At 41.0% G+C, this 24667-nt stretch overlaps 1 protein-coding gene across 2 annotated transcripts; it reads left to right on the top strand.

Moving 5' to 3' along the window:
* Positions 1 to 891: 891 nt before the first annotated feature.
* LOC134209378 (fibroblast growth factor receptor-like 1) lies at positions 892 to 18555 on the top strand. Of its 2 annotated transcripts, none has more exons than XM_062685390.1 (5): positions 892 to 1050; positions 16920 to 17141; positions 17206 to 17315; positions 17429 to 17660; positions 17719 to 18555. In XM_062685390.1, the coding sequence occupies exons 2-5, from the start codon at positions 16961 to 16963 to the stop codon at positions 18441 to 18443; spliced, it is 1248 nt and encodes a 415-aa protein (XP_062541374.1). In that variant the 5' UTR covers positions 892 to 1050; positions 16920 to 16960; the 3' UTR covers positions 18444 to 18555. The 2 variants fall into 2 exon arrangements, with proteins under 2 accessions (XP_062541374.1, XP_062541428.1); XM_062685444.1 differs by having other exon boundaries at positions 1036 to 1170.
* Positions 18556 to 24667: the final 6112 nt, after the last annotated feature.

The raw sequence follows: 24667 nt of genomic DNA, 5'->3' as shown, positions 1-24667 counted from the left end.
CCTAAATAAATCTACTTAAATTATATTGAAAGGAGAGTATTTTAACTTAAATACGCAAATATTGTTAGGATTGCTAACAATAGCAGCATATTGCCAATGCCGTGGTTGACCCTATAAAATAAAACCGATTCTCGTGAGGAAAAGCACTGATCGAGCACGGAAAGGATGTCTATGTTAGATCGCCTTTCCAATGGCGCATTGTTATAGAATCTCCTAGATTTGATTTTGGGATCAATCGGTTAAATTTATTTCGTGGGTTTTCCAATATCTTAGATGATTTGGTATGGAATTAAATTGTTATTTTACCAACTGTAAAAAACAATTTGATATTATGCAAAACATAATATTCAATTCAAACAAATGCTATTCAAGATTTGAATATTTTCAATATCTTCCAATCCAACATTTATTGCTAGTTTTTAGATTATTCGTTCTGACATGAATGTATTTTTATCGGATTTTTTATTGCCAACTACGTTAGAAGCGGAACAATTAGGCAAAGCCTACTATGAGTAACGAAAAGTATAGTAGTTAAGAACCACTGCGCCATCCCGCCGGTCGTCGAACATCGAAAATAGCACTGAAAAGGTGTTAGCCGGCAAGTAACCAGCTGATAAACCGTTCTTCACGGTCATGTAGATGTGCTCAACCCGTTTCCGCTCGATCCACGCGTTCGAGTTTGTTTGTATACATTTTCCACAGCGCGCGCGCCCAGCACACCACGTGCGTGCGTCCCTTCTCCATCAAAGATGTATTTAGCTGAACGGGAGCACGGCTCAGAGCATTATATTTATCAATAAATCTCCAGTCAATAATAGTAAAGTGTGTGAGTTTGCGATTGCTTCCCTCCCGCCACACATTGGCGTCCACCCTTGTCCGAGACACGGACCCGCCGTATAAGAGTACAACGGCGAAAAATTGTCTATGTTTACGTCCCGAGTTTCAGTCTAATTTTAACCGTCGGTTCGATCGAAACGCGAAATTACGAGCGAGTTTGCTAATTTCCTCCGCGAAATGTGTTAATTTTCCCGGTAGAATTGTGCGCTGCAGGTATGTGTCGTTGGAATCTGATAGTGTTTTGCGACATAACTAATTTAAGAGAAACAATTAGTTCATCTATGCTCATGAAATAAGTGCTTGTTAGTAGAGTCACGATTGCTGAAATCCCTGGTTCGTAATTTTTCAACTTGCCTAGCCTTATTCTTTGTTTCACTCTTCTCCATCTATTGACCGTTTAACTAATCGAATAAAGTTTTTTCATATTTTTTATTGCGTGTATTAAATGCAAAACGGTCTTAAACAAAATCGACTGCGATTGTTGGAAAAGCACGAACTACGACTGCTTGAGAGACTAAACTGCGCGGCAGCAATACTCCGGTTTGGGGATACTACGTCGGTAAAGAAAGAGACAAACAAATCTACAAAGGAAGTGCAAACCTTTTAATAATGTTGTAGGTTTGTCTTTCCTTACCTAATCTCCCCCATTAGAAACGGAAGATATATAAATGCTTCCACATACTACCTATTTGACTCGTACATTTTAGTGAAGATAATTTGACAAGGCTGGACTTTTTTCATTCTTACATGTCTGATCCAAAAACAATTAGCTTTAAACTAACTGCAAACGATTATTACCCTGCACCATAAAAGTAGAATACCAATTAACACGTGTTTGTTATCGCCAATAATCATAAAACGAACATCACCAACAGCAGCTGCAGCCCCATAACGGCCAGATTACGTGTGAAATGGTCATCAAATTATTGTCCTGCACCTGCCTCCGTGTCATGAAGAATCCTTCCGCATATGCCAAGCTAGCCTGAATAGTTGAGAACAATCGGTAAACCGCTTAGTGTAGTGAGAAAGTCTTGCCCATTAAATAGTGCCTCAGATTCCAACCCTACAACCGCTCCGATCAAACAAACCCCGAGTCGGTTTCAAATGCGGTGGCAAAAAAAAAGTGAACAAACAACTCTTCGGAAGCTTCGAACGCTCTCGAGTCTCGGTATAAACAACGGCGACGTTGTTGGTCGTCCTGATAACGTCGCGTAGCAGACTATGGCAAAGCCACCGAAGAGCAAGGGGCTGTTGCGGCTACCATCGCTGCAAAGCTATCTCTTATCGTTCGGTGCTTATCTATCGATTTTGCGTGCTTGTGCAACCAGCGAAACCGAGTAAGCCCGGATAGAATAGAACTGCTATTTACCTTTCTCGTACTGTAAATTTACGTATGGGTTAAAGCATAGACAATTAGATATATCACGCATGAATAATTGATCGCAAAATTATGAAGCAGTTCAGCAAAGACAAAATGTTCGTGATGGTTTTCTTCTGATGTTTATGAAGCATGTTCAGGGCCGCGAGTCGCAGACTGCTATGTGTAGACAAATAACGAACGAATGTGAGGTGATCCAGAGGTGGCGACAACATTACGAAGATCCCTTGAATGGCGATGTAGCAGCAGTTGATGGAAGGTGTCGTGTGTCTCATCTACAAAAATGAAGACAAGCTGAATTGTAGCAACCACCGCGTAATTACATTGTTGAACGCCACCTACAAGATATTTGATGCCGTCGACTAACACTAATTGCAATAAAGTTTACAAGGCATTACTAGGCGACAGTCGCTCTACAACGATCCAGTTGTTCGATATACGCCAGATATTTCAGAAATGCCGCGATGTACACCGTTCCCACACATCATCTATTATCGACTTCAAAGCTTTATGATAAAATAGATCGATACCGGCTATGGCACTTAATGCATGAACATGGTTTTCCGGATAAACTTATACACTGAAGTTTTTTTTACGCGTTTTTTTGCGCGGTTTTTTTACGCAGATATTTTTACGCGGTATCGACGTAAAAAAAACCGCGTTATTTTAAAAAAAACGACGTATAAAAAAACCGCGCTATTTTAAAAAACGACGTAAAAAAAACCCCAATAGGTTAGACTTAGAAAATTTTATATGTTGGTGCCTGCTGGTGACTTAGAAAATTTTAAATTGGGACTTAAAATGGCCTCGTCCCCGTCTTCCTATTTGTTCGCTAGGTGTTGTTTGTAGGTCATAACACGCTAGTATGGATCGTACATGGTTTTTGTGATATGAAACCAGCAATGTGTTCCGATCTATGCCCAAACTCATCCGAAAATCTCCTGAAATAAGGCCTTGAGATCTATAAAATAAGGCCTTGAGATCTATAAAGATCTATCCTCTTGTTTCAAATATGGTACATGCTCTGTGTGACTCATAGAATAGATTGTGTTCAAAGCCTAAGTTATTGGTCACCCAAAAAAATCCCGAAGCAAGGCCTTTAGATCCACACGCGTAACCAAAGATCTGTCCGCCTGCTTCAAATATGGTACATGCTCTGCGTAAATCATAGAATAGATTGTGTACAAAGCCTAAGTTATTGGTCATCCAAAAAATTTCCGAGGTAAGGCCTTTAGATCTATACGCGTAACCAAAGATCTAACAGCCTGTTTCAAATATGGTACATGCTCTGTGTGACTCATAGAATAGATTGTGTTCAAAGCATAACTTCTTGGTCATCCAGAAAACTTTCGAAGTAAGGCCTTGAGATCTACACGCGTAACCAGAGATCTATCCGCCTGTTTCAAATATGGTGCATGCTCTGTGTGTTGCATAGAATAGATTGTGTTCAAAGTTCTTGGTCATCCAGAAAATTTCCGAAGTAAGGCCTTCAGATCTACACGTGTAACCAAAGATTTATCCACCTGTTTCAAATATGCTACATGCTCTATGTGACTTACAGAATAGATTGTAATCAAAGCATAAATTCTTGGTCATCCAAGAGATCCTTGAAGTAAGGCCTTCAGATCTGCACGCGTAACCAAAGATATATCAGCCTATTTTAAATATGGTACATGCTCTTCGTGGTTCATAGAATAGACTGTGTCCAAAGCATAAGGTCTTGGTCATCCCAAAAAAGTTCCAAAGTAAGCCCTTTACATCTACACGAGTAAACAAAGATCTATTGGCTTTGTTTCAAATATGGTACCTGCTCCAAATCAATATCTGTGGTAACGGATGAATGTGAAAGTGCTACTCTTATACAATAATCCAGGCTTTATTTTTTTTAACCATTTCATTTATTTGGTAGGCTCAGTCGTGTGTGACACTTTGCGGAGCCGCTATTCTTAAGTATGATATTTTTACAATCAGTATCATCTTATCATTAACAGTTAGTAGGGAAAAGGGACGTAGACCATAATACTCGTGGTGACTCAAGGTTAAAAATTACTTAATTCAGGACGGACGGGGTAGGAATATGGGTTTAGGTTATTCCAGCTGCTCATCCGGGCATTTGACGTTGGAAACGGTTTTGCGTGGCGTCGTGCTCGATTTTTGTTCGGCATGGAGCATCTTCCGGATGGCCAGGGCTTTGTGGTACACGGAACAGAAAAACAGAATCGAACGGAGAAAAAACTGAGAAAGAGAAAAACACGGGCATTAGACTTTGATATCAGCCGAGCGAAGAAAGGCATAGATGGCCTGCATATAATCCACATCGCGATCTCCCAATACACCTCTTACTTCCTTGAAGGGTTGTTTACCTCGGGCCACAAGGGTATCCAATAATTGCTCTCTGGAGGCGTCATTTTCCGAGCAGAACCAAACTACGTGATCGATGTCATCGTAACCGGCTCCGCACCTACATAAGTTGCTATCGACAAGGTTTATTCTGTACAGATGTGCGTTTAGTGAATAGTGATTGGACATAAGCCTCGACATCACGCGAATGAAGCCTCGACTCAAGTCCTCACCTCTGAACCACGCTCGCGCAGAAACTTTAGGAACTATAGGAAATAGCCACCGTCCAAGTTCGTTGTGTGACCAATTCATTTGCCAATTTTGAAGAGTACTCTGACGGACTAATGGGAAAAACTCGTTGTTCGAGATTTGTCTATCATAAACTTCACCTTCCTTTGCGCCCACCTTTGCTAGCGTGTCCGCTTTCTCATTGCCATAGATTAGGCAATGGGATGGGACCCATACAAAGGTAATCTTGAATGATCTTTCGACCAAATCACGCATCTGCTCTCGTATTGTTGTAAGAAAGTAAGATGCGTGGTTAACTGGTTTCATCGACCGGAGTGCCTCGATAGAACTAAGACTATCCGAGAAGATGAAATAATGGTCTATGGGCTGATCGGAAATAATCCCCAAAGCGAAGTTAATTGCTGCCAGCTCAGCAACATAAACCGAACACGGTTCCTGAAGTTTTCGGAAGGTGGTTGAATTTACATTGAAGACACCGAAGCCAGTGGATCCGTTGATGCGAGAACCATCAGTGAAATATCTGTTATTGCAATTGACATGTTCATATTTTTCATAAAAAATAGAGGGAATTGAAAGATTTCGAAGATGATCTGGAATTCCTTGAATTGCATGTTTCATGGACAGATCGTATTCAATGGAGGAACTGTCGTTGATGAAGTTAACTCGAGGTGGATTATAACATGGAAGACAGAGATCTGTCGATATGTAGTTGAGGTAGACCCTCAGGAATCTTGACTGACGAATCAGTTCAAGGATATTATCGAAATTTTCTAAGACAAGTGTGTTACTTGTCCCACATTTGATCAGTATTCTAAGTGAGAGTTCCCAGTAACGGTGCTTTAAAGGAGTGACTCCAGCAAGCACCTCCAGGCTCATGTTATGCGTTGAATGCATACAGCCAAGGGCAATACGCAAACAACGATATTGAATTCGTTCCAATTTAATTAGGTGGCAATCAGCTGCTGAGAGGAAGCAGAAAGAGCCGTACTCTAAAACAGAGAGAATAGTCGTTCTATAGAGTTTGATGAGGTCTTCCGGGTGAGCACCCCACCACGTTCCGGATATAGAACGTAGAAAATGTATCCTATAATCCAGGCTTGTACCACCTACGAATTTGTCCCAATTGCTCAATACTAATGCTAATGCTAATAATAAAGCCAATACTACACCACCAAGAGCATGTATCTTTGGTTTCGCGTGTAGATCTAAGGGCCTTGTTTCGAATTTTTTTTTTTTTGAAGATCAAGAACTAAGGCGTTGCATACAATCTATTCTATGAGTCACTCAGAGCATGTATCATATTTGAAACAGGCTGATAGATCTTTGGTTACGCGTATAGATCTAAAGGCCTTACTTCGGAGTTTTTTTGGATGACCCAGAACTTATGCTCTGAACACAATCTATTCTATAAGTCACACAGAGCATGTACCATATTTGGAACAGGCGGACAGATCTTTGGTTACGCGTGTAGATCTAAAGGCCTTACTTTGGGATTTTTTTGGATGACCAACAACTTAGGCTTTGAACACAATCTATTCTATGAGTCACACAGAGCATGTACCATATTTGAAACAGGCGTACAGATCTTTGGTTACGTCTGTTGATCTTAAGGTCTTACTTCGGAAATTTTTGGATGACGAATAACTTGTTCTTTGAACACAATCTATTCTATGTGTCACACAGAGCATGTACCATGTTTGAAACAGGATGATAGATCTTTGGTTACGCGTATAGATCCAAAGGCCTTACTTCGGATTTTTTTTTTTTGGATGACCATGAACTTATGCTTTGAACACAATCTATTTCATGAGTCACGTAGAGCATGTACCATATTTGAAGCAGGCTGATAAATCTTAGGTTACGCGTATAGTTCCAAAGGCCTTACCTCGGAATTTTTTTGGATGACCATGAACTTATGCTTTGAACACAATCGATTCTATGAGTCACGTAAAGCATGTACCATATTTGAAACAGGCGGACAGATCTTTGGTTTCGCGTGTAGATCTAAGGCCTTGTTTCGGAATTTTTTTGGAAGACCAAGAACTTAGGCTTTGAATACAATCTTTTCTATGAGTCACACAGAGCATGTACCATATTTGAAACAAGAGGACAGATCTTTATAGATCTCCTGGTTTCATATCACAAAAACCATGTACCATAACACGATCGATACTAGCCATGTACCATAACACGATCCATACTGGTTTCATATCACAAAAACCATGTACCATAACACGATCCATACTAGCGTACTATGACCTACAAACAACACTTAGCAAACAAATAGGAAGAAGCCCCGTCCATTATAAGTCTGAATTTAAAATTTGCTAAGTCCCCAGTAGGCACCGGCATAAAAAAATGCCCCGTCCATTATAAGTCTTAATTTAAAATTTGCCAAGTCCCCAGTAGGCACCAACATATAAAATTTTCTAAGTCCCCCAATAGGTTTTTTTACGTCGTTTTTTTAAAACAGCGCGGTTTTTTTGTACGTCGTTTTTTTTTTAATAACGCGGTTTTTTTACGCGGTACATGGAGCGACGAAAAAAAAACTTATCATACCGATTACTCCGATCCCAATTGTTTCCATCCAATCCGTCTGCTCCTAAAAGTTCAAACCCTGTCCTTGTGATCTCATATTCCTAGTTCTTCGCATATCCACTCCCTTTTTTCCGTGATTCTTGTTCTTCCTGGAAGCATGTTGCTGGGATCCTGTTATCATTGTAACTTCTGGAGGAGTTCCGTGATGAACTCCTGGAGGAACTTACGGAGGAGCTTACGGAGGAATTCCTGGAGGAACTTCCGGAGGAATTCCAGTAGGTACTTCAGGAGGAATTTTTGGAGGAACCTCCGAAGAAATTCCTGGAGGAACTTCCGGAAGAATTCCTGGAGGAACTTCCGGAGGAATTCCTTGACGAACCTCCGGAGGAATTCCTGGAGGAACTTGAGGAACTTCCGGAGATATTCCTTGAGGAACTTCCGGAGGAATTCTTTGAGGAACTTCCGGAGGAATTCTCTGATGAACTTCCGGAGGAATTCTCTGAGGAACTTTCTGGAGGAACTTCCGGAGGAATTTCTTGAGGAACTTCCGGAGGAATTTCTTGAGAAACTTCCGGAGGAATTCCTTGAAGAACTTCCGGAGGAATTCTTTGAGGAACTTCCGGAGGAATGGAGGAACTTCCGGAGGAATGGAGGAACTCCCGGAGGAACTCCTGGAGGAACTTCCGGAGGAACTCCTGGAGGAACTTCGCCACGCCGCCGTCGCTGACTGAAAATGGTCTATCACGTCGCCGCCGATAACATTTCAATATGCGCACAGCTCTAGCACCCATAAGCTCGATTTTTAAAATGTCCTCATTGGGTCATCAACTGGAACGATTCAAGGTTCCAGGTCATGAAAAACAAACACACTGAATGAGTTCCAATCCCTTATTCATAAAAAATCACGAATTTTAAGCCGACGAACGGCACCAATACGTTCAATTCCGTAAATTTTCTCTTAGTTTCCCACCGGAACCGGCTCCAAGTTGGCCAACTGATTGTAACCAAACTCACTTTGAAGTACTCACCATTCGCTTATTCGTGAAAAAACACGAATTATAAGCCTTCGAACGGCACCAATATGATCAAATCCGTAATTGTCCTCATTGGGTTCCCACCGGAACCGGCTCCAGGTTGGCCATCTGAGTGTGACCAAATTCACTTGGAAATATTCGGCATGAGTTCGAATCGCTCATTCTAGTAAAACCCCGAATTTTAAGCCGTCGAACGACACCAATATGATCAAATCCGTAAATGTTCTCATTGGGTTCCCACCGCAACCGGCTTTAGGTTGGCCACCTCAATCCAGAACCATTACAAAAATTCACGTCCTAAAGCCATTTCCTGAAAATATATCAAATTTCCGATCCAACCATGCCTGTTTCGTTAAAATCGGTTGATCATTGACGAAATGAGAGCAAATTGAAAAATAATTTTCAGTCGTTTTCGTCTGCTGGTATCGTAAAGGTTAATCGGCGAATAAACACCAACGTCTAACGATTATACTACAGGCGGTTTCGATATGGTGAACTTTCCGTTTTCCATCTCACTGAACATATATTCATCTCATCGCAAAACAAAGAAATACGGCAGCAATTTCGTCGCTCATTTTTGCTATCATGCGTGCTCTGCTCACTACTAAAAAAAATCACAAAAATAAGAAACAATTTAAATACCTTTCAGGGTTTTGACTTTTCGTTTCAATGAGACCAAAGCAAGCGTTTTTCGGGCCAAAGGAAAATCTTGTTTCGTTGTCTATGTTGACGATCATCTTTCACCCATCAATATTTTCTCTAGAATTGCCATTGGAAGATAAACGAAAATCTTGCCTATTAATTAGATGAAAATCCTTTTTCGTTTCATTACTTTTACTTCTCACTCACTTTTCGCGAGAATTATCGCAGCACAATTACAAAATTGTATGGCCGCGCCGGGATTCGAACCCAGAATAGTAACAATAATAGCTGTGGGGATGCGATTACTTTATCCACACCACCACGCTATCTGTATGAAAGCGTTAAGTTATTTGTTCCTCATAAGGTACTACCATTTGCATTGATGATGCCACGAAAAGACTCGAATATGAAAGAAAAAGAGCAAACCAACGTTTAGCGGCAATCGAAGTGAGCGAAAAATTGTTATCACTCTCCAGGCTGTTTTTCTTTCCCGAAAAGCGATTTATCCCCGAAAACTTTCGTGAGGGAAAATTATGTGCTCCTGAGATTGAGTGAGCATTACGAACCCTGATACCTTTTCATCACTTTGTTTTTTTTTCTGGGATGAATATTGAAGCTATGAGATGAAGTCCAAGAGCATGAACCTCTATGTCGCTACTATTAAATGCTTTAGTGAGGAAATCTTGCAAACTGGTCAAGCCGTTCGTGAGTTATATTGTCTCACAGGAAATACAAACTCAATTGCATATAAAAAGATGGAGATAAATTTGCTTATTGTCTTCCACAGCCTACGGACATAAAAATGATTGCACAGATTGCAGCAAATTTGATGATTCAGCATGCAGTGACACACATGTTAGCAAAAAGAATCGATGATATTCGTGCTTTAGGGGAAGGGGTGGGAGATGGGTTATTATGCCCTAGCTAAGCAACGGCTGCATTAATGTTATAGTTGTAGCGATTTCCATGGGTATTTTTACCTCATGCCACAGTTAAACAATCTAGCTAACTAATGTCAGCTTGAAATAGAAGAAAATCTCAATCATATTGATAATATTTACAGTACAAAAATTCATAATTTTAGATCTAGTTTTGTTACGGCCAATTCACCATATCAACCATTGCGTAAAATGGAAGGCACAAATTCCCTAACTGTGAATGGATCCTCTTGAAATTATCGTGGTTATGAGTTAACATCAACGGCAAAGGGCCACCATAAATCAAAAGCATGTTTCGGGTGAAACACCCACTAGAACGGTCCACTAGAGTGAGAGAGCTTCCACCATCATACTTGCGGTCGTATCCTTATCGTTATTTATTTCCGGAAAACCTGAAGAAAAAAAACAAGCATATCCTAAACAACACGAGCACCAATTCATTTCCGCAACCGCCGCGTGGGGCCACTTTCGTCTCATTTGTGAGATGTTGGCGGAGAATTCAGGTCGGAGTAACTACAATGGATGTGGTCAGGATTACGGATTGTACTATCAACATGACATCAATGTTCTGAGAATTTTGTTATTTGAACTTGAATGAATGGACCATAATTTAATGAAAAATATTATTTCGAAACGATTTTTTTTTAATATTGAGCAAAATTGGATTCATGGGTAACAATACAACGGTTATGAAATCACATCAATTGAAGCTATGCATGCGGCTGATTTTTTTAAGAAAACAACATAAAACGTTCAAATCACGCCTAGGTTTTGCCCATCGACTGAATTTGGCTTCTTTGTCAGTCGCCATCGCTCGGTGGAAAAATATGTTGAGTTCGAAGAATCCATACGCATGGTGATTTATTTTTCCGCGAATCAGATTCCACGCTTCAAACCAAAGAATCGAATGAATGCTTGAGAGACACCGCACCATGTGATTGTGCTTCTTGCGCTTTTCAATCTACTTCTATTGATAATAATGACAAAAAGCCGTAGAAAAATGACGTGCAGATGTTTATTTGTTACTCAGACTCGATTTTCAGTGCGCTACCATTTAAAGAAAGACACGCATACAAATTTGCGGCTATCCCTCCATCGTCGGTTGGAGAGTCCACCCACGTCCACTTATCCCGTCTACAGCAGCGTTCAACACACAGCTCTAGAACCGCATGCTGTTGGTGGGACTAGTATGTAGCTGCTAGTTCTAGTTCTATGGAGATGGAAATAGAGCCGACAATTGAGACGAAGCCTCCTTGATGTCCGGAATAAACGCAGCGCTGCGCTGACATCGCGTCTAACTATCATTTTCTAATTGGCGAGATCCGACTACCAATTGATCGGATTCAGCTCGGGCGAAGAATCATCAAAGACCGATTAGAAGATCCACTTTTGAAGAGATTTTCCGTCGAAGAACTTGGAATTCGGACAGTGGATGTTCCAGAAGGAGGTAGCTTAGATGAGCAGTGGACGGCCTAAGAGCGCTTTTATTGCAATCAGCTAGCTGCGCATTCAGCGAAAAAAGTGAATTTTTGATGCAGCTTTACGGATCTATGAGGTAGAGATGTAGAGAAGCAAATGCTGCAACAGAACAAGAAGAACCAGAGTAATAAAATAGGATAACCGTATCGCTGTTAGAGGGAGTCGGACGTTACTGCAGACGGGGCAGGCCGGCGTAAAAAGACTTTCCAGCCACAGGCCATAGCAACCATCGAGGTAACCATAGGTTTTTGCCTGCTTTGCGGTGCCTCACACAGCAAAAAATATTTAAATTTCAACGACATGTAAACAGGCCCAGTCGTAAAAACACAGTGTTTGAATTTGTTATTTAATTGAAATTTCCATCGAAATCAATGCACATATTAAGAGCATTGAAAAAGATATAAAATTACACGAATCATTATTTATTTTTCAATTGATGTATAAATACATCAATATGCATTTAATTCTCCATCAATTAAACTTTAACTTTACACGATCGTGTAAATTCCAACCCGTTTACTTTTAATGTGAAAACAATATGGAAGCAGAAGTCGTTATCGCATTGAGATCGAGAGTTTCTGAATTGTGTCTCGAAAACGGCTTATTTGTGAACAAATGTAATGTAAGCAACGCAGTAGCTACGTGAATGGTAAGAATAGTTTTGTTGAATATTATTTAATTTCTGACAAATATAATTTAATATTTATTTTGCAGCCTATTCGTTTGACCTTGCGGCTCTGAATTTCGATTTATGACCATTCCGCGGATGTGTTTTGAATAATTAGATATTCCTGCCTGAGTTTGTCGGGTCACTCAAAATCATATTGAACCAATTAATATATTTGATATAATTGTAAATATTTATGTTTTCATTGAAGCGTAAAATAAAGTAGTGAAAAATGAAACTTCATTCAATTTTAAGATTAATTGTATTTGGGAGTGGGCAGTGGGAGCGAACGTTGTCGTCCGTTGGATTTTACATTCCGTTGGATTTCAGATTCATTTAATTTTAAATGCGCCCTTCAAGCCAAACGTGTAAAATTCAACGATCTCAATTGAATTTTAAAGTGATGTAAATTTAACATCAACCTTAATTTTAGATGTATTTCGATGCTCCAAATATGTACATCAAAATAAACGTAAATTTACACAAAAATTCAAACTGTGTGCATCGCAGAATTCCAACCAGATGCTGATGCAAATCCTCCAACAGCAGCAGTAGTCGATGACGCAACTCACTCAGCAGGTTTCAGCAACCCAGCTGGCTATTCAGAAGTTGTCGAGCAGTGAAATCGTTTTAGATTCACTCTCTAGAAACACATAACTGAGTTCGTTTATGATCCGGAGCAGGGCTGTACCTTTGACTCTTGGTTCACATGGTATCCGGATTTGCTCGTCAAAGATGCTGAAAAACTCGACGATGCAGCGAAAGTCCGATTACTGATGAGGAAATTGAATCAAGCAGCGCATGAACGGTTCACAAGTTTTATTTTGCCTAGACTATCAAAAGAGTTAACAATCAGTGAAACAATCGCGAAATTGAAAACGATTTTTGGATCTCCAGTTTCTGTGTTTCACTGCCGTTATTTGTGTCTGCAAACGACAAAAGAAGATGCGGATGATTTTGTGTCGTATTCGTGCAAAGTAAACAAAGCGTGTGTGGATTTCAGTTGCGAGAACTTTCCGAAGAGCAATTTAAATGTCTTATTTTTGTGTGCGGTCGAGATTTGGACAATCGTATGAGGTGAATTACCAAATTGAATGAGACAGAAGACATTTTTCTAGAAAAAGTGGTTAAAAGTTTACTGAACCTGAAACAAGACAGCAACCATTCAGTGCTGTGAATGCAGTTCATCGAGATCGACCTTCCAACCCTAAATACAAACAATGTGCCGGGGGGAAAGTGTACAATAATCAACCGAAAATCCCATGCTGGTCGTGTGGGGGAATGCATTTCTGCCGATTGTTCATTCCGTGATTATCAGTGTCGCGAGTGCAAGTAAAAAGGACATACAAAAGGATATTTTTTTTATTTTTGTTTTTTATCTGGAAATACCAGCGGCAGTAAAAACAAGAAGAAAAAGTACAGTTCTAAGAACATTAAGCATGTGAAGATTGTGTCAGTGAAGAACATCAGTCAGCGGAGAGGAAGTACGTTGAAATCCATATCAACGATGTTCCGGTTCGGTTGCAGTTTGATTCAGCGTCATGACAATCATCTCCGACAAATTGTGGCGAAAAATCGGACAACCTCAAGAAATTCTACCGTCATGCAACGCCAAATCTGCTTCAGAGGAAGCACTTGATATTGCCCGGGATTTTTTGTGCAATGCTAACATCAGTGACACATCGAAGAGATGTTTGTGTCGTGCTGCTTCACCCAATCTGGAGCTTTTCGGATTATGGGACATGCCTATCAGTTCGTTCTGTAACATGGTCAGTGGTGATCAAATACGTACCGAAAAGTCTCTGCAAGTTTAGTTCCCAAAAGTGTTTTCCAACGAAATGGGACTTGACGTGTTTTCCAACGAAATGCGATTGACGGTGAAAAGAGAAACAAAACCAGTTTACCGTCCAAAACGTCCAAAATCCCCGAGATCAGCATCTGCTAACAGTCAATACCCAGTCAGTCAATCACACCTGGTATCAAATCAGCTCCGGGTGCATTCCAGCAGATTATGGACGCAGTGTTGAGTGGCATCGAAAAGACTTCTGGTTATTTGGATAAATTACGAATTACGGAATTGCTGCGCACATTGCCCACAGGCTACCAGATAGATCAGTGAAACCGATATCCTATGCGTCGAGAAGTCTTACACCAGCCGAGTCCAACTACAGCCAAATCGAGAAGGAGGGACTTGCGCTGATTTTCGCCGTAACCCGGTTTCACCGTATAATTTTTAGACGACAGTTTATACTGGAGACGGATCACAAGCCTTTATTAGCTATTTTTGGTTCCAAGAAAGGCATTCCAGTATATACAGTCAACAGACTTCAGCGCTGTACGACTTTAACATCAAATACGTGAGTACGGAAGGTTTTGATTACGTTGATATCCTGTCTCGCCTGATCAACAATCACGTCCGTCCGAATGAAAAGTGCGTTATCGCATCGATTGGGCCGGAAGACATCGTCAAGCAATCAGTAGAACCTCTACCAGTCACGTTCAAAATGATTCAAGCAGGAACACAGTCGGATGGAGTATTAAAGCAAGTTAAGAAATTTGTTAAGACAGAATGGCCGTCAAATCAGTCCAAAATCAACGATCTACAGCTTCAACAGTTTTACCAGTGTTGAGGCAGTTTAGCCATTGTCTCCGATTGCCTCACCTATGGCGAACGACTGGTTATTCCATTAAAACTGTGGCCAGAAGTCATCTCTACCAAACGTATTTCAACCTCCGCTACAGTGGCCATGTTCCGTGAGATCTTTTTCAGAAATGGATTCCGGAAACCTTGGTTACAGACAACGGTACACAGTTCACCAATGAAGATTTTGAAGCCTTTTGCAGTAGCAGTGGCATCCTACATTTGAAGACGCCGCCATAACATCCACAGTCAAACGGACTCGCCGAGAGATTCGTCGACACATTCAAGCGAGGACTTCCTAAAATCACATCGGGGGGAAAAACACTCAGCGAAGCTATTGACACTCCCTCTGTGCTACCGCTCCACTCCTTGTCGTAGCGCACCTGAAGGGAAGTCACCAGCAGAGCTGTTACTGGGCAGAAAACTACGTACATCACTGCACTGCCAAAAATATCTATATAAGATATATGTGTCGCCGTCATAAATTTTTGCAATAGCTCCACCCTAATATAATCGATATAGAACCACACATAAATTTAATAATTTCTAATTCGAGACCGCACATAAAGTTTATTTGGATATATATTTTATTAGTAGTTCGCGTGGAGAATGGTTATGTGTGCGGTGATATACATCATAAGTCAAATCTATGGATTTTTGCCAATAAATATGTGTGGATTTTTAGTACATAGTGTGGATCTACTGAAACCACCAACTCCGTTTTACAAGCAAGCCGAATCAAAGCAAGAAGGTCAGTTCAACCATAAGCATGGCACGAAAGCAAGAAACTACGATGCAGAAAGTACATCGAAATGATACCAGGTCATGGGCACCCGGTAAAGTACTAGAACGGATTGGTGGAGTCATCTACAACGTGTGGCTACCGGAAAAGCGGAACCTTAGTAGATCACACTGACTGCAATCAACTGAAGAAGCGGTATGAATCAGAAAAACTAGCATCAACAGCGCAAAACAAGTATACTCAAATTCCGCTCAGCATACTTTTGGATTCATGCGATCTCAGTCAACCTACAGCTACTGTACCAGCAGTATAAGAACCATCCGAACCGTTACAGTCAGCTTCAGCAAGTAGCAGTGAACTACAGTCAAGGGAGGTTCATCGCCGAACACCAGTTAAGCCACCAAGAACTATTATTTAGCAGGAACCGAGCCAGCATCGCCAGTCTTTGAGAACCAGAAGACAACCCGTGAGGTATGAGCCGTATCATCTCATAGAGGTGTTGGGAGGACCACCCTACGACCTTGAAACGCACCATATATTGAACGGTGGGCTCATCATCTGACACAATCTGTCAGATTGAGCGAGCGAACGAGAGGAAGCGATCTGTCAGCCGACAGCAGCAGATAATCATCCATTGAGTGCATTCACCACCACCGCGACAGTAACCACGCCGCGTTTTTTAAATTGTTTCTAATTAGTTCCAAATAAAGATTTCAATCTGTTTGTTGTGTAAATCATCGGCCCATTTATCACAACAAAGATGTTTCGAATATTGAGGGTTTAACACCATTATTTCTTAAAAACCAGCTTGTTCTTCAGCACATTGTGCCGCGCCAACACATGGTCTCGCACATGGCCTGTCAAGCCTTGAAATACTTCAATAAGAGATCGGCGAAGACGCCATCTTGTTTCCAATCGAATCGTCAAAAGCGGTTCCAATTCGACTTGTTTACATTTTGCATCCATAAGAAGCAAGCAAAAAGTTCAAGTGCTGCCAGTCCTATTTTTACGATATCATGCATTTTCATACGTTGCCATTTCGACTAGTAGCTAGTCAAGCCCGAGACGATTTCATCCACCTTCTTCACTAAAAATGTTACACACGCTTGTGTATAATCTCCGACGCCTGTCTTGATGACCACTTGACACATTCGACAGCGAGTTGGACAGGTTGTGAAATGATGCCAACAGCATTACACTATTAATTAGCTAGTTCCCGAATAGCTTACATGTTTCAAATCAGTTGCCGGTACTTATATGTGACCGAATTTGGTAACAATCAAGTTGTTGTAACCAGATTTGATTGCTGTTAGGCTTTCAGTCAATATTCGACTTTTTCTCGCTCGCCAATAAGTTAATAACTGATGAACGTGTTGAACGTGTTTGAAAGTACAATCTTCTAATTTCTGAACTATTTTCATGTCTTTTTTGCAGAATACCATTTCAAAGATGATCCTCAAAGATAAAACAACAATATGAGACCACCTCAAAATTGGTTCAACGTGCTTCTGGCTACTACAACCGTACTGCAACTTTATGGCAATAGATTCTTCAAAGTTATTGAGTGCTCAAGGACGGCTGTCCCATTGTCAATGTTGTCGTCGTCGTCGTCTTCGCTGTCTTCATCTCCATTGATGACTTATGGTGACAGTGAAAGTATACAAATTGCCATGTCTATAGAAATCTATTTGGTTTATACTTTTTTCATTCTTTGAAACAGTTCTCAAATTGACGCAATGTCCTGCGGGATCGGATGCACGATTGAGATGCGGAATCAAGGAATACCATGCAGACCACATGAACTCGTCCGATGTGCGGTGGTACTTCAAGGTGATTTAAATATTTTGATATATACATGTTTCTTCCCACATAAACTTAGCCTCAACATTTTTCTGATTCTTATGTGCTGAAAACCGCAGTCAAACATTATTCCTTCCCCACAGCCATGCGGCGAAGGAAACAACCGCAGTTCATGTACCAACAGAGACCATCTGGACCAGGTGCCGTGGCGTCCGATAGACTGCGATGGACGGCGATGTCGCGTCACCCTCTTTATTCGCAACACTACTGAAGCCGATTCTGGGCTGTACCGATGTAGCATCCATCCCTACCGCACGGATAATCAAACTCAATTTGACATCCAATTGATAAGAACCTTCCAGCTGGACGTTATTAGTAAGCTTCTGTTCCTCATCAAATCATCTATCGCCATACGAATCCTCTTTCATTACAGAGTCCATTTTGGACGAAACCGTAGGCGCTCCAGAACTTTTAGACAACCTTCCGGCCAACACCACGGCCCTACTCGATTCCCAAATCGTCCTGCAGTGTCGGGTCTTCAGCAAAGTTCAACCATCGATCAAGTGGTTCCGACGAATCAGCTTGAACAATTCACCGCTCGGCGATCATAACTTCAACCAGGACAAGTCCATCAGATATCTGGAAAACTTCTACGAGCTTGTTCCGTCATCGGGCGAAAAGCCGCTCTCTGAGGATGTATATCTGAGTAAGCTGATCCTGCACAACGTATCCGAACGGGATATCGGCATCTACGTGTGCGTGGGGATCAACTATGGAGGTGTCAACACTGCCGATGCATACGTCAACGTGGTCCATTCGAACGGATCCACCGTCGGCAGCACTACAACCGTAACAGGTTTGATGGCATTGTTTCTGATTCCACTAGGTTTGGCATTGATTCCGCTAGTCGTTTGGATTTGCTTCGCATTTTTTAAGAAATGCAATCGACACAAAGTGGATGCTAAGGCGGTTGTAAATAGAGCAACATTCGAAGCAGATAGATTGGCTCAACAGGTGCATCAGCATTCCAGTGGGCGAATGATTTTCGCGCCAGACATTTCACCAAGGACAACTCAGAATGGGTACAGTAAGGGGAATCACAAGCGGAATCCGAGTTACGAGGGATCTCATGTGTATGAGAAAATAAATGTAGTGTAGGTTTATGGGTCATAGAATGATTTTAAATTTATAAAAAATCAAACGAATAGCTACGGTGCCAAAGCGATATTTTGTTGTAAATTCAAAGCAAGTGTACATAAATAAAAAAAAACTATTTATTAAAAATGGAAGTGATTTCCTTACATTGACGATGAATTCCACAATCCCAAGAAGCATCATGTTATCAGAGACCTCAACTTGATTATGTTCAAATGATCGCTGACTGGGTAGTTGTATATAGCATTTCTGGGCAAACAATAATGATCAACCGATGTTTCCAACGAAGAAGCTTTTGTGGGTTTTCCATAACTTACTAATTTTCCAGGTAATCGGATATCCTGTTGAATGATAGGGACAGAATAGTGGATTTCTCGTGCTCTTAGAGGACACGTATGGCTCATTTGCCTAACATCAATCACCTGAGCAGATAGGACGACCTCATTCTTGGACACACCAGTGCCAGGAACCTTGATGTCACCGCAGATCAGTGACCACACTAGCAACTTCGACTTTACTACTCGGTATGTATACGTGATATTCCCCCAGAAAGAGCTCGGAGACTGAAATTTTTACCAGTTACCGATCTCTAACCTGCAATAACGGTACATTAACCTCTTAAATGCCCTGAAAACAGGGACGTTTATATTCTCCATAATATTGATACCGTGGATCCCCGCTACCGGATGAATGCTGTCATCAGAGAAAAAGTAGAAAAAGTGTATCCGAGGTGTGAAACTCAGTGTTCCAATAAACAAATCTGTTACTCCAGTTATGCAAAGATTTCGAAAATTGCCTTTCGCAACACTAGAAAGAGGGGAACAGAAACTCAAGGAACTGTTAGAAAATGGTATTATTGAGCGAGTTCATGAGCCGTCCAGGTGGGTGTCGCCGATGGTAATTGTCATAAAGATAATGGAGATAAAGGCTCTGCATTTATATTCATTCATTCATTTATTTAGTCTACATCTAAACAGATAACATTAAATCAACAATTTGACGCCACAATGCACGGTTCGAGGCCGCATCTCTCCATCCTCGAATACGCCCCACGCTCGCCAAGTTGTTTTGCGCCTGGTCTGCCCATCTCGCTCGCTGCGTTCCATGCCGTCTCGTACCTGCCGGATCGGAAGCGAACACCATCTTTGCAGGGTTGCTGTCCGGCATTCTTGCAACATGTCCTGCCCATCGTACCCTTCCGGCTTTAGCTATCTTCCCAGTAGGGTTCGCTGTAGAGTTGGGCGAGCTGTGGTTCATTCTTCGCCGCCACACACCGCCAAAGATGATCCTAAGCACCCGTCTCTCGAATACTCCGAGTGCTTGCAAGTCCTCCTCCAGCGTTGTCCATGTTTCATGTCCGTAGAGGACTACCGGTCTTATTAGCGTCTTGTACATGACACATTTGATGCGATGGCAAATCTTTTTTGACCGCAGTTTCTTCAGGAGCCCGTAGTAGGGCCGACTTCCACAGATGATGCGCCTTCGAATTTCACGACTAACATTGTTATCAGCCGTTAGAAAGGATCCGAGATAGACGAATTCCTCGACCACCTCGAAGGTATTTCCGTCTATCGTAACATTGCTTCTCAGGCGGGCCCTGTGGCGCTCGGTTCCGCCCACAAACATGTACTTTGTCTTTGACGCATTCACCACCAGTCCAACTTTTGTTGCTTCGCGTTTCAGGCGGGTGTACAGCTTTGCCACCTTTGCAAATGTTCGGCCGACAATGTCCATGTCATCCGCGAAACAAGTAAATTGACTGGATCTGTTGAAAATCGTACCCCGGCTGTTACACCCGGCTCTCCGCAAAACACCTTTTAGCGCAATTGTTGGGGACAACTGGAATGCGAATAGTCCTATCCAGTTTTCCGCGAGCGGTAATGGCCGCCAGCTTGCCTGCGGGTTAGTCTCTGATTTGACATTTCTGGAGGTCAACTGCACCCACCGTTCGAGCATTTTGATCAATGTGGTATATAAAAAGGCTTGAATTCACTTAATCAGCACCTTCTTTTATGCCACATTGGTCAGAATTCTCAGAGAGGTGGGTGCAGTTGACCTCCAGAAATGTCATATCAGAGACTAACCCGCAGGCAAGCTGGCGGCCATTACCGCTCGCGGAAAACTGGATTTATTTCGCAGCCTCTGGACTCGCAGGCGACTGTTTTGTATTGGTCGCCCTATGATGTCGACACAGCGCATAAGGGTGCGGCCAGAGTAGACGCGAAATGCGAAGCGAAGCGAAGCGTCCATACGATTTGACAGCTCCTTATTATTGATTGTTATTCCTTTGCGTGGAATTTTCGCGCGACGTCGCGTAGACGCGTCTACTCTGGCAGGCACCTAAGGCTTTGGTCCGATTCGTGAATCAAAATCGAATTAAACTTAAAAGTGACAGTTCAAACATTTCCAAATAACCCTGCTCGCAGAGCAAGATTACTTTTGACAGATATTGAATCATTTTTGATAGATGTTTTTTTGGTCTTGCTGGGTAGCACCAGCCATTCTTACGAGCGGGGGATTTCATAATTTCCGAACTGTCACTTTTGAGTTTAATTTTATTTTAATTCGCGAATCGGACCAAAGCCTAAATGTGAATGAATGTTGTCTATGTAGTTTATGTAAATAAAGTCAGTTGTTATTGTTTGTTTTAAAAAGTAAAACGCGTTTTAATTCGGCGTCCGAGTTTTATTAGTTTAATTGTTTTCTCGCGCTAATGATCGCGGCATGCGAGTTCGGCCACCACCTACGGGCGCGGGATACAAAAGTGGCGACTTCGGGAGTGCGAAATATTCCCAACTAACAATTTTGGTGCTAAAAGCTTCAACTTCTAGCCTAAGGCTGTATAACATTTGAATAAAAGCAGCCAATGCTGAATAAAAGAAAAGCCTTCGCAAATAATCTCTTAAACTTCAACTCGACTATTACCCAAATATCTATCAGCTAGTCAGTTTGTGCCGAATATATTTATCTTTTATCGTTTATGCAGCTTTCATATAGTCATAAAACAGCTCTGTCTGAATTAGCAACAAAGCTTATCGGTTAAGAGCTCATGTATGTAATTGAGTTGCTTGTTAGCAACTTCCCATATTACGGTGAGTAGCATTCACAATGAAAACGTTTTCGCTGTTGTTTTACCACTAACAATATAGCGTAATGGCGCTATAAATGAACTAACGAAGCTTTTAGGCAACTTCTGTATCTTTGAAGATTACACAACGTTTAAGTAAACCTTATCTTTCTTTCTTCATTGGCATTACATCCCCACACTGGGACATTGCCGCCTCGCAGCTTAGTGTTCATTAAGCACTTCCACAGTTATTAACTGCGAGGTTTCTAAGCCAGGATACCATTTCTGCATTCGTATATCATGAGGCTAACACGATGATACTTTTATGCCCAGGGTAGTCGAGACAATTTCCAATCCGAAAATTGCCTAGACCGGCACCGGGAATCGAACCCAGCCATTTTTTTGCCGGAGCTGTGTATTAGCTATTGGTTTCTGTAATGCAGCTATAAAGGTAATCACCAGCTCTTATAGCAACTGACAAAGCGCTGTCATTAATGCTAGCAGATAGTGTAAGAAAACAAGCCATTTAGAAGCGATATTGCTGTTGACGGCTACTGTTAAACGATTAGCAGCAGAGTAGCATCTATACAGATCGAGAAAATGTTGCCTAAAAACAATTTCAGTGATTGAGGATGCATAAAAGTTAGCCCACAGAACATGCTGACAGATGTTTGAATGATGGTTGAAATAATGCTTAACGCATAATTTTTAAGCTTATGCGCTGAAAGCAGCATGTAGGCCTCTTTCTAACGTTTATACAGCATGAATCTGAAAATAGCGTTAGTAAAACAACCTATTGGGTATGCGAAGAAGCACATCCATAATTTTCTTTGTTATTTACATATGTCAAACCGAGACAGAGCAGCGGCCATTGAATCAGGAGATCAGGAGTTCGAATCTAGGTAGCAACAAAATTGATATTTGAGTTTTCACAAAAAAAAAACAACAATAAATAAACTCCGAAATTTACTCTCCTCTCAAATATTATTTAATCAAATTGAATTCAGTGGCTGTATAAAACTTATTTAACAGATTCAAAAAATCTGAATAAGCGCCATTGAAGCGAATTATACAGGTAAACTTCGATATAACGTACATATCGATTTCAAGTTTGTACGTTATATCGAATTGTACGTTATATCGAAGCATGAGTAATCATCCTTATTTTACACTACATAAATGTTGTACTATCATGTACTTTATGGGCGAATTTTATTTTTTTATATAATGCTCAGCTAGTAGTGTGAAACAGCTTTTCTTGTGAACAATTCCTACCAACTTGTTCGTTGCTAAGAAAAATGACCCGAAGAATTGTATTCGTCATTTTATTTCTATATGAAGTACAGGAAATAAGAGGCTTAGAGGCACTGGAAACACAAGGCTTCCTTTTCGTTGCACCGTTTGTTTTATTTATTGAGTATCCGCGATCTTTAGTGGATTTAAACTAGGGCACGATGGGGCACGTGACTCGCCAAATTGAATATGTTCATCATAAATATTTAATTATGTACGCCAACATTATTCTGAAAAAAAATCTGATATCAGGGTAATTTTTATCAATTATATTTGAAATTTCCGATGGAATTTTATTACTTCCTTGAAGGAATTTTCAACAAAATGTTTGAAGTAATTTTTGATGGAATTTCGACGAAAAAGTCAAAGATTTCTCAAAGGGATATGCCAAGAAGTTCCAAACGGCATTTCCAAACTATTTCCCAAAGGAATGCCTAAAAAATCAAGAGAATTCTCTAAAGCATTTTCCGCTGGTATAACCGAAAAACATTCTGAAGGAATTTCCTGAGAAATGTTTAAAGAAATTTTGAAGAAAATTCCAGAGGAATTTCCGAAGAAATTTCTGAAAGAGTTGCTGAAAAAACTGGGAATATCCAAAGTAATTTCCTGCAGAAAGATCTGAAATATTTGCTGGAGAAAGTTCTAAACGAATTTCTGGAGGACTTTTTAGAAAATCCTGATTCTTTTTAATTGTTATTAACGTTTTTTTTTTATTTTAATTCAGAAATAAAGTTCGACGCTAACAGGAATTTCTGAAGAAATTTCGTAAGGTATTTACGAAATAATCTCCATAGGGATTTCCGGTGGAATTCCTGAAGGAACTCCTCAATGAATTCCTAAAAAAAATAACTTCCGAAGAAATTCCTAAGCGAATTTTCAAACCCCTAATAATTTCCCGAAGGAATCTGTAAAGGAATTCCAGAACGAATCTCCAAAGGAATTTTTGAAGGAATATCCGAAAGAATTACTGGAATATTTTCCGTAGATCTTTCTAAAGGAGTTTCGGAAGGTTTTTACGGATAATGTTTAAAGGAATTCGTAAATATATTTCTAAATGAATGATTCGAAGAATTTTCTAAGGAATTCCAGGAAGAAGTTTTGAATTCCGAAGGAACTCATTAGGTAGATTCTGAAGTAATTCTTAAAAAAAAAAATTCGAAGAGACATTGAGGAGGAATTTAAAAATGATTTTTGGATCTATTCCCGAAATTGTTTCCGGATGATTTTTCAAAGAAATCCCAACTAGTTAATCTGTCTTTAGAGCCCTGGCCTTCCTCGCAGCACTGCACTACTCTTTCCTTCCTCTTCTTCGTTCCTCCCTTCTGTGGCTGTGAGGGCTTACCGGGCGGTGGTATCGCCGGGTGGCTCGCTTCTTGCTTCGTTACAACTCGACCAATAACAAGGGCAATTGGCTATCAGCGGAAACAATGCCGGATTGGGCCGACTACAGAACCAGGAAATTACGGCGGTTCTTGCTGGGGTTTCCAACGTAAAGACCGTGGGGTTGCCCTCAACACCTTCTCTTGTCCCAAGTACTTCATCTCTACTCTTCAACTTCCAACTTTGGTAACTTTGTAACATCCGACCGCATCCCAGGCTCATGACCTCCTTTTTCAAGTCAGTCACCCCTTAATGGATACTTAACGAAGGTACTTCTGGTGTTGGGTTGGAGGACTAAGGTGAGTGGTTAGATGCGGTCTTACAGGGTGGTGGAGGCTAATCATGCCCTGCTCTACTGCAGTTGCTAAAGTACTGAGAAAACCTACGAGACGAGTTTTACCTGCCATTCACAAACAATTAACGCATTAGACTACATTTTCAAGAATGTCTCGGAAACACTCATCACTTTTATTCTAGAATTGTTTGA

Source organism: Armigeres subalbatus, chromosome 1, assembly GCF_024139115.2.
Source record: "Armigeres subalbatus isolate Guangzhou_Male chromosome 1, GZ_Asu_2, whole genome shotgun sequence".
NCBI classification, from domain to species: domain Eukaryota; kingdom Metazoa; phylum Arthropoda; class Insecta; order Diptera; family Culicidae; genus Armigeres; species Armigeres subalbatus.
The sequence above is the reverse complement of the archived record's forward strand: the minus strand, read 5'-3'. Positions and strand labels throughout refer to the sequence as shown.

Coding starts and splice junctions, on each gene's coding strand:
- LOC134209378 (XM_062685390.1), top strand. CDS start 16,961: ATGAGACCACCTCAAAATTGGTTCAACGTGCTTCTGGCTACTACAACC. Junction 17,142..17,205: donor GACTTATGGTGACAGTGAAA/GTATACAAATTG, acceptor TCTTTGAAACAG/TTCTCAAATTGACGCAATGT. Junction 17,316..17,428: donor ATGTGCGGTGGTACTTCAAG/GTGATTTAAATA, acceptor CCTTCCCCACAG/CCATGCGGCGAAGGAAACAA.